The 11,322-nt window shown below is 32.3% G+C and overlaps 1 protein-coding gene across 1 annotated transcript; it reads left to right on the top strand.

The window, feature by feature from the left end:
- Positions 1-5,742: 5,742 nt before the first annotated feature.
- On the top strand, positions 5,743-11,064 carry LOC140452677 (uncharacterized). The gene has a single exon (XM_072546993.1). It carries the CDS (start codon positions 5,743-5,745, stop codon positions 11,062-11,064), a length of 5,322 nt encoding a protein of 1,773 aa, XP_072403094.1.
- The last annotated feature ends 258 nt before the right edge of the window (positions 11,065-11,322 follow it).

The following is an 11,322-nucleotide window of genomic DNA, read 5'->3' as shown; positions in this document are numbered from 1 at the left end:
TTTATAGGAAAATTATAGTGAAATAAATCATTCAGATAAATAAGAAAGAAAGTGGGTCCTAATATCGAACCCTATATTCGACAGTGTTCAATTCAGAATAGCTGTTATTAAGAAAAACTGCCAGTTTTCTATTTGTTAAGTATGATCTAAATAGATTAAGTGTTTCCCCTAATACCGTATTGTACCGTATGTTATTTTCAGTTCTAACAACTCTAGTATCAAATATCTCTAAAGTCGAATGTCTTTAATATTAAATTTGTTAAATTCATTAAAAGAAGTAGCTAACACATCATTTTTGCCAAAGGATGAAAATATGAGTTTATACATGATACTATTGTTCTAAGGGGCAAATCAGGTTTGGGAATTTTAGGTAGCCCGTAATATTTTGGGCAAATGCTGTTCTATGTAGTGATCAATTTTGCTAATTGATGTGAGGTGTGTTCTCTACTTTTGAGTCTTTTAACCAACTTATACAATATATACTTACAACTTATATAACAATGCCTAAGTTTCATGGTCACTCAGGAGGTCCAATGATATTTGAACATGCGACATATCCTTATCCATTAGGACAGTTAAATTACTTTTATCGGATTTTGTGACTAGAAAATTAGGAATATTTTTCAGAGAGGTTCTAGTTTCTTTTTCGATTGAGAGTGAGAGAGACCTATCTGTTTTGTTGGGTTGTATGAAGTTTGTAATTTAATTAGTAGGTAAGCTTCTAACTAGATTTTGGTCTTTTTTCGGGTGTCCATGCGATGATATTTTCTACATCACTGATCAATTTAAAGTTGTTAAGAAGTCAATAATTAGAAAAGGAACTTCGATATTGGCGATATTGTTTATCGACTTATCATTGAAACTACTGTATAAGTTGGTTTTATTTTTAATTAAAATACTAAGCTTTTTGATATTTGACTGTTATAATATGAATTCTTTTGTCACAACCAGAATTCATCTAATATGTAATTTGGGAGTGAAAGACTAAGCTTATCTGCGCATTGATTGATATTTGAATTAAGTTTAGCAATGTATGGAATATTATTAGTAATAGTTGTATTATGGAGTCTGTCATTCACATGTTGTGTTATATTTTCGATTTTTGTGATGTTTCAAGATCTTGGGGTGTCTTTCAAATAGTTGCAAATCTGCGGTGTTCATTGAGGGCCTGGATTGCTGCTTCAATTAAAGCATTATAAGTTGAATGTCCATCTTTGAATTCAAGGTCGAAATTTGGAATTATGTGCAAACCTTCTCGGAAACTTTCCAAGATTCTCTGGTAAACTTTACTTAGATTGTTTAACAGAAAGATAGGTCTACAGCATTTCGTGCTAGTTAGGGGCTTTCCTGGTTTGGGAATCATGATTCTGCTGGATTTTTCAAGAAGTAAAAAAATCGCCCAACAAAAGGCATGCATTGACTATTCGAACTAGCAGCGAGAGTATACTCTCAGAAAGTTTTTGTGTCATCTCGTGTCTATGCCATCCGGATCAGGAAGTGTTTAAGTAACACATCTACCTGACGATACCTTCAGGTATTCGCGCTACCATCGGATGATCGTTAACTTCCAAGTGCGACAGGGGATTTTTAAGTATGTCTTCTACTTCTGTTCGGTTGCTGGTCTAAATTGCTGTTTTGGGTTGTCTGGGAATCGAAATAAAGCCTAATTTTTGAATGAATTGGCCTTATCTTGTGGATTATTTAAAATGATGTTTACTTTGATATGTGGTATTTTTTCAAAAATCTTTGTATTTTTTGTCTGGTTAGGATTTTGAATTAATTACAAAATTTTACGTTGTCACGGTAGTCCAGGCTGGAGGTAACTTGCACCCACTGTTATTGTTTCAGCTTGTTAACCTTCAGTCTGATGGATGCCGATAGACGGTTGTATTTGATAAGGGGATTACGATATCTTTTATACTATCTGATTAATGTCCACTTTACTTGAATTTTAGCGAGGAAAGAAATATATTAGATATATATATATATATATATATATATATATATATATATATATATATATATATATATATATATATGCATATATATATATATATATATATATATATATATATATATATATATATATATATTATATTGTCTTTGAAATGGTTAGGGAGGAAGGTTCTTGGAGAAAATTTTCTAATTTGTGATATTCCTCTTTTAACGTGGCAACTGGACTCATTTAGCATAATTAAAGCCGTTTCTTTGATTTTTCTCTTTTTACCATATGTTTCTTTTCGGGCTATACTTGAATCATTCCATTGAACCTTACGTTCATTTTCCCATGCGTGTATACATTCAACCTCGACAATCGTATACTGAAGCATTTCATTATCCTCGAAATCATTTCATAATATATATTATCCAACCACTTGGTAACACAAATAAGTCTGGCAAATTTCCAGACTATAGTTCAATCTTCTGAGAATTTAATCATTTTTAAGTATTTTTTAGCATTTTCGCCCCACTGTGCATCGTCACTAAATTAAGAAAATGATCAAATTCTTAAAAATGCCAAGGGGCTAATAAATCATACTCATTTATATTAATACACAACATGGATATAGTGTTAATCTCTGAAATACACCAAACGTCCAGACAACACTACATATGGAGAAACTGCAATCATAATCAAGTCATCGATAAAATACCACGAATTAAATAAGTTTAAAAGAGACTATATACAAACAACAGGTATTACCATAGAAGACTAAAACGGTCCCTGTTTTATATTTTATGGGTTTATAAGTTAAACAATATTGTACTAATTAAACTTATATTTTTTACAATCTTATCCATATCAAAAACATGTCAATCTGTCATGTCATGTGTATGTAACGTAGCCCCCTGCTACACTGTTACACAGCTATATATTATATTAAACACCTTCCCCCTAAGATCGATATCTATAAGGGGTTTTTATATTACGACCAACTCTGGTCTTATAACTGTTAGAAGTCGTCTCAATATTTGGGTTCACATTATGACACAACATAGGTACTGATTTTACATTTGGGCTTGAACACCCAATTATTTTATTAACACTATCATTTACGTGGCTGCTAGCAGTATCTTTATGAACACTCTGTGACTGAATATCAGGGTACAACTCGGGTTCTAAAATGAATTCTTTTTCAGGTGTTCTGGTACATAAGTGTTTCATTTGGTGTGAGTTCCGTCTAATAATTCTATTGTTACCTTCTTTTCTCACCCAATATGATCTAGGTTCATTTGCCTTTTCTAATACAATTGCTTTATGCCAATAATTATCTTTTGAACTTCTTATTACTACACTATCTTCCTTTCTTATCTCTACTGGTTTTCTTCGTGATGTCTTATCATAATATAATTGTAATTTTTCTTTTTCTCTCTACACACTTGTTTCTGGATTGTAGGTTCTAATTTATTAGCTGTAGTTGGTAATTGTCCTCTCAGGATCCTGCTCTGTAAAATTGGAGCTGGAGATGCATCGAGATTTATTATGCAGGTATTATTATATCTAAATGGTAGATTATCTGCAATTAAAATTTCTGGATATCCAAATCTACTAAAGGCATCTTGAAATGAGTTGATTACTGAACTGGAGGTTTTATCTTTTAATACTGAAATGTCCAACCAATGCGAAAAATAATCTACAATTACTAAATATGCCTTTGAACCATACTCTAAAATGTCTGTACCAACTTTATTGAATCTTAGTCTAGGAATGTCATGAGGCATCATTGGTTCTTTAGAATTATTTATATATATATATATATATATATATATATATATATATATATATATATATATATATATATATATATAAATATATATTATATTAAACAGTCCCTTAACAATAACTGTAACATACAGTTCACCACGACATACCATACCCAAAAATCAATACCAAGAAATCTTTAACACACTTGAAAAGAGGTTTCTAGCAAGTGACGATTATAACGCAAAACACACTCAATGGGTATACAGACTAATAATCTTTGTAGAAAATTAATTATATTTTCTACAATAGTTTGTCCTTCTATAATAATTTTAATAATGATTGTTATTCTCACTAATATATCTCACTAATTTTAAGACATTCAATCAGCATGACACGCCTTCTTTCTGCTGCATTGTATCTTCTGCGCCTGTCAGTTCTTAAGATTCAAAATATTCAAACCCAACTACCCTTAAAATCACTTCGTCTTTGCCTTCTCAAATAGAAGCACGTAAGTCAAACTTATTTTTCAGCTTCTCAAATAGAAGCAAGTTACAATTCTCACGCTTCTCAAATAGAAGTAGTTTTCAAATAACTTATTTTATTAAATAGTTAATTAAATTCAGTGTCTGTGCATCGAATATGTAAGTACCTGAAATTATTCTTTTATCAGAAGAAAATCGACAGTTTGTGTGCCAACATTTCATGAATGCCGGTCCGAAAAATTACAGGGTTGCCGGATATTCAACAAACTATAAACTTTCTTGTTCTATAAATCGCATGTATTTAGCTTTAAGAACAATTAATATAAACAGTTGTGTGGTTTAAGAACATTTTATATTAACATTTATGTTTTTATTATTATTCAAAGGATGATTTGTTGGCAATCCCTAAACTACTATTCATTCATGTAAATAATACAATAAAAATAATTCTAGCTTAATTCTTATTTTAATTATTCTACTTTTAAGTTTACTATCCACTATATTATTACTAATCCGCAATTTTGCGACCTAATGGTCGCTGGTCCTTCGAGGTTTTATTTATTTTTTATCTACCAAATGTAGGAAGGTGGGACTATAATTTTTCAAATATTTACTTTTAAATCATCGAACCAGCTACCTCATCCTTTCCCCTACATTTGTTTTGGTCATTATCGAGCCGGATTTATTGTCAGAATGACATTCCTCTAATAATAATTCTATTACTTTTCAATAGCTAGCACGTTATTTGTCAAAATGACATTTTTATCATAATTATTCTATTACTTTTTGCTCACAATTGTTCTATCAATTTCTAAACTTATGCCGCTAATCACCTTTGAGTGCACCTGAACAATATTTTATGAAAAACTCAAAACAGTGACAGTGATTTTATAACGGACAAAATAATTTTAAAACTTTATCGGGAGTGTTCGGTTTCCAGAAATTTTTGCGAACCGGCAACCCTGTTGAAACTGCATCAACCCTAAGTACGCGATAGTAACAGAACTAACGGTCCAGTTCCTTTATCTCTACACCATCTGTTGTGTTTGTGTTAAAAACATTAGCTTTATCGGCATTTAGTGACTGATTTTATGTCTTGCCGAAAGATCTTTATACCTGCCTACTTACGAACCTTTTGGGGTGTTTGGTAAATAAACACTACCTGATGTCATCTGATGTTTGCAAGTTTATTTTAAAACGTTTTCGTGAACATTTGTAGTTTTAAGAATTCATTTTTACGATCATACCTGAATTTGAGTATTTATCTACATAATATATTGAGTATTTATATTTCGTTTTATATATTTTGAACTGTTTGTTATTGTTTTATTTTTATAATCGATATCTGCATTGTGATTTTCGTGATATTATTATTGATATTATCATTTTAACTGGTAATATTTTATTTTCTGTCTATTATTTTCTAGGTTTTTAATGATTATTAATAATTAATTTGAATTTTACCAGTTTGCTTATATTTTATTAACATATATTTGTTGCGTAGTGCATTCCTTATTTTCTGATTAGTGGCTTTTAATTCTTTCGTATTTTAAAATGGATCTAACCGCTATAAAAAATAAACGTAAAGGTTGTAAAATTCAATTGTCTAGGATCGAATCCTATATTAAAAATCTTGATGGATCGGAGGAAATCTGCATATTAAATGTAAAACTACAAAATATTTTAAGTACCTACGAAAGTTACAAAAATCTTCAGAGTGATATAATTGCACTTGAAGATTTTAGTGATGTAGAAGTAAATGCAGAAAATTTAGTATCAGATCGTTTCGAGATTGCTATTGCGCAACTTGGATCCAATATTGAAAATCTTAATAAAAAATTATCCAATAGTGATATTATTGAATCCTCTAATGTTGTTTTGCCAAAAATCAACATTAAACCTTTTACAGGGTTGGCTCAAGAATGGCCCTCATTTTTCGATCTTTTTTCAGCGGTAGTGCTGAATAACTCTAAATTAAAAACTGACGGGGAAAAATTTTATTATCTAAAAAGCTTACTGCGCGGTCCTCCTTTAGATTTAATTTCCAGTCTGAGCCTAACTAATCAGAATTTAAACGTTGCTCTAGATATTTTAAAAAAGACATATGACGATAGTTTTAAGTTATTAATTTCTTTGTACCAAACTTTGGTAGAACAAAAAAGTTTATCAAAAAGCACAGCAAACGATTTGAAGGAATTCTATATTACCTCTCGTAAAACTTTCGATTTAATAAATAATACAGGTCATACTCCTCAAATAAAATTTGAATGTTTAATTATATTTTTGCTAGAACAAAAACTTGACTTCAATTCTAGGAAAGCGTTTGAGAGCGAGCGAGATACAGGAATCATTCCTACTGCGGAAGAATTTTTTGAATTTTTGAATAAAAGACAATCCGTTTTGGAAAATTTAAATCTTTTTGAACCCAATTCTTCCAAATCTTATTCCAGACAGACTGACAGCCGAAAAAATAAGGTTTCATTAGTTTCTAATGTAAATAACCTTCAACGTCAATCTTACAACTTCCGTGCTAATTGTTTTTATTGTAAAGAGTCTAATCATCTTATTTATGGATGTTCGAAGTTTTTAACTTTAAAACCCCTAGAAAGATATCAATTTGTCAAATCTAAGAAATATTGCATAAATTGCCTCAGTAACACTCATGCAATACCGCAATGTAAATCCTTAAAAAGATGCTCCACTTGTGGGAAACCTCACCACACTTATTTACATTTTGATAATCAATCAAACTCATCCCCTAGTACTCAGACGCATAATCACGTTCCAAATATAAATACGACCTCTCGTTTTAGAGGAAACAATCATGGAACAGAACCATCTAATGTACATATTGTAAATAAATCTTTGTCTCCAAATATGAACCCTGTAAGTAATGAATTTATTGAATATGCTCATCCCTCATCTCAACAAGCTTCACTCCATACTGTATCTATTTCTGATAACATAGTTCTTTTACCTACAGCTCTTGTAAATATCAGATGCTCTAATGGTCAACAAAAGGTGGCAAGAGCACTATTAGATTCTGCTAGTCAAATGAGTCTCATTCAAAGCTCCTTTGCAAAAAATTTGCAGCTGTCCTCTCGAACACAATTTGTAAATATTTCTGGGTTAGGTAGTACCAATTGTGCTAAAAGTAGAGAAGTGCTAGATATACAATTTAGTTCTCTTGTTAACCCATCAATTAGTTTTAACGTTTCTTGTTCTGTTATAAACAAAATAACAAATAATCTCCCTCAATTTTCTATATCTCCTGAGGTTCTAAAATTACATGAACATATAATACCCGAACTTGCCGACCCATTTTTCTTTAAAACTGGGCCTATAAATTTACTTCTTGGTGCTGATATTTATTTTAATTTACTTAAATCTAATATTATTAATATGGGACCTAGATCCCCCTCTTTAGTTGAAACTTATCTGGGTTACATTATCGCCGGTCCTATACCTAGGAGCCGCTTAAATTTTTCCTCAAACCAAAATAATGTTTCTTATTCTTTTATTACAACTAATGATGTTCAATTCGAAAGAGAAGATGAGTTGACCCGTCGTATGGAAAGTTTCTGGGCATTAGAAACTATTCCACTATCAAAAAATCATTGTTCTAGCGAAGAACTTGCAGAACAAATATTCAAAAACACCACTATTATTTTACCGTCAGGTCGTTACCAGGTCGATATGCCCTTCCTTGAAAATATGCCCACAAAATTGGGGCAGTCTTTTTGCATGGCACGCCAAAGATTTATCTCTCTTGAGAAAAAATTCAATTGTGATTCAGTTTTATTTCAAAACTATAAGAATGTTATATATGAATATCTTACTTTAAATCACGCTCCAGTAATCCCTTTATCTTTTTACAATCATCCTACTAATGAATTTAAATATTTTATCCCCCACAGAGCTGTAATACGGAAACACAGTTCAACGCCTGTGAGAGTAGTTTTTGACTTTAGTGCCCGTACTGATACCGGAGTGTCCTTAAATGACCTAACTTCAAAAGGTTACCAAGTACAGGACAATCTCTTTGACATATTATGTAGGTTCCGTTGTTTCAAATTTGTCATTTGTGCTGATATTCAAATGATGTATAGATTTATAGATATAAATCCATTACAACGTCATTTCCAAAATTTCTTATGGAGAGAAAATTCTTCTGATCCCTTCACCTGTATTCAACTTTCAAGTCTTAGTTTTGGGCAAAATTGTGCACCGTATTTGGCTACGCGTGTCTTAAAGGATATCGCTGAGAGATATCCTAACTTCCCTAATGCTCGGTATGCTCTACTTAGACAAACCTATATGGACGATATTTTGTCAGGTACTAACGATTTTTCATCTCTAGAAACAATATATTCGGAGCTTAATACTATTTTGGGCAAACACGGATTTAAGCTTCATAAATGGCAATCTAACTCTTCTGAATTTTTATCTACGATAGCACAAACTTCGTCCTACGAAATTGATTTTAATATTAATGGCTCCCCTAGTAACATACTAGGATTAAAATGGAACCCTCTGTCTGACCTCTTACTTATTCGTACTACTAATATACAAGAACCTGCTGTTTTAACTAAACGCAGTATTTTATCTTTCATTTCTTCTGTGTTTGTCCCCCTGGGTGTGATCAATCCGCTAATCGTGCAGGGAAAACTTATTATGCAAAAACTATGGCAATCCCAAATATCCTGGGACACGCCCATTTTTGATAATACTATTTTGCAAAGTTGGAAAAAGTTTCTTTCTTTGTTATCTGACATTTCCAATATGTCTATACCTAGATATTTAATTGAGAACAAAACCATATGTTCCAGTTCCTTACATGGCTTTTGTGATGCTAGTCAACTAGCCTATGGAGCCTGTGTGTACCTTGTGGTTAGCTATAATGATAATACTTTCTCTTCAAGATTAATTGCCGCAAAGTCCCGAGTCAATCCATTAAAAAACAAACTTACAATTCCTAAATTAGAGCTGTGCTCCATGGATTTACTTGCCATCCTATCTTCTCGAATTATACAAATTTTGCATGATACTATCAAAATTGAGTCCATTAATTTATGGTCCGATTCATTAGTTGCCTTAACATGGGTTAAAAGGTCTGAATTAGAGATATCTCCTTTTGTTAAAAAACGAGTCCTTACTGTTCGTGATGATAGTAGGAATACCACATGGCGACATATCAGATCTCCGTTAAATCCCGCTGATCATTTGTCGCGTGGAAATTTTTCATCTGATGTTCGTCAATTCTGGTTTCATGGTCCTCCCTTTTTATCTCAAACCAATAATTTTGATTCTATTGATTCTTTTGAACTTCTAAATGAAGTACCTGAATGTATGCAAGTATCATTTCCCATTACTGAATCGCCAGAACAATTCTGGAAATCTATATTTTTAAAATTTTCGAAATTTTCTAGCATGCAAAAAGGAATCGCTTTTAGTTTTAAAGTGATTCACAAATTTAAAAAGATAAACATTTCTGGCAGTCCTTTAACAGTAGAAGAGCTTCAGAATGCCCATGATTTTATTATAAAACAGGTTCAAGCTTATTCTTTTTCCAATGAAATCAAACTATTACAGGAGGGAAAATCTATTTCAACTCCCAAATTACTTCCTCTTAATATCTTCCTTGATGAAAATAGCATACTCCGTGTAGGAGGTCGACTTGAATATACCGAATTAAGTTTTTCTCAGAAATTTCCCATTTTACTCCCTGAAAATGACCATGTTGTCGATCTACTAATTAATCGGGAACATATGCGTTTAGGACACAGTGGAGCTCAAAATGTCCTTGGAAATTTTCGTCTTCGATATTGGCCGTTAAATGGTATACGAAGAATTAAAACTATCATTAAAAAGTGTGTTATTTGCCATAGATTTAATGCTCAATTTGCATCACAGATAATGTCCCCTTTGCCTTTGGATCGAGTTCAACAGGCTCGTCCATTTTCTAAGACCGGAATAGATTTTGCAGGTCCTATTATGATTCGCTCCTCTAGATTAAGGAAGGCCCCTACCACTAAGGCTTATATAGCCATTTTTATATGTATGGTAACCAAGGCTATCCATATAGAACTTGTCTCCAATTTGTCCACGGAAGCTTTTATTGCTTCATTAAAACGATTTATTAGTCGTCGAGGAAATCCTCAAATAATTTACTCTGATAATGGCACCAATTTTATTGGAGCTCGTAATCAATTACGAGACTTATCTTTATTTCTGAAATCCAAAGAAAATAATCACGAAATTCAGAATTTTCTTTCTTCCACTGAAATTACTTGGAAATTAATTCCTCCCAGGTCTCCACATTGGGGCGGACTCTGGGAAGCAGCTGTAAAGAGTGCTAAATTTCATTTAACCAAATTGCTCGGCAATACTTACCTTACTTTTGAAGAACTTTCAACTTTATTAGTGCAAATTGAAGCCATATTAAATAGTCGTCCCTTGTATCCCCTTTCTAACGATCCTAATGATCTCTTGCCTCTTACTCCTGGTCATTTTCTGATTGGAGCTCCCCTTACTTCTTACCCAGAAAGGGATCTTTCTAGGACCCCTACTAATCGACTTTCTTATTGGAAAGTGTGTTCCAAACTCCAACAAGAGTTTTGGAGAAAATGGTCTGTGGATTATTTGCACCGTCTACAGCATAGACCGAAATGGCAACTACCCCAACAAAACTTGGCGATCAATCAGCTAGTTCTTATACAATCTGAAGATCGCCCCCCTTTAAATTGGCCACTAGGTAGAATATTGGAATTATTGACTGGAAGGGATGGTAAAGTTCGCGCTGCACGTGTAAAAACAGCAGAAGGTGAATATGTTCGCCCCATAATAAAATTAGCACCTCTTCCAATTTCTGATTAAACCTTTTCTTAACGGTCTTTTCGATCATTGTATATATTTTAAATTTTCCCCGCCCCCCAGTATGTAGAAAATTAATTATATTTTCTACAATAGTTTGTCCTTCTATAATAATTTTAATAATGATTGTTATTCTCACTAATATATCTCACTAATTTTAAGACATTCAATCAGCATGACACGCCTTCTTTCTGCTGCATTGTATCTTCTGCGCCTGTCAGTTCTTAAGATTCAAAATATTCAAACCCAACTACCCTTAAA

The sequence above is a fragment of the Diabrotica undecimpunctata genome, chromosome 11 (genome assembly GCF_040954645.1).
Source record: "Diabrotica undecimpunctata isolate CICGRU chromosome 11, icDiaUnde3, whole genome shotgun sequence".
NCBI classification, from domain to species: Eukaryota; Metazoa; Arthropoda; class Insecta; order Coleoptera; family Chrysomelidae; genus Diabrotica; species Diabrotica undecimpunctata.
Note: the sequence above shows the minus strand (reverse complement) of the source record. Positions and strands in the feature narration are given on the sequence as shown.

Bases quoted from the DNA above. Each gene is read 5' to 3' on its own strand.
- LOC140452677 (XM_072546993.1), top strand. From the start codon at position 5,743: ATGGATCTAACCGCTATAAAAAATAAACGTAAAGGTTGTAAAATTCAA.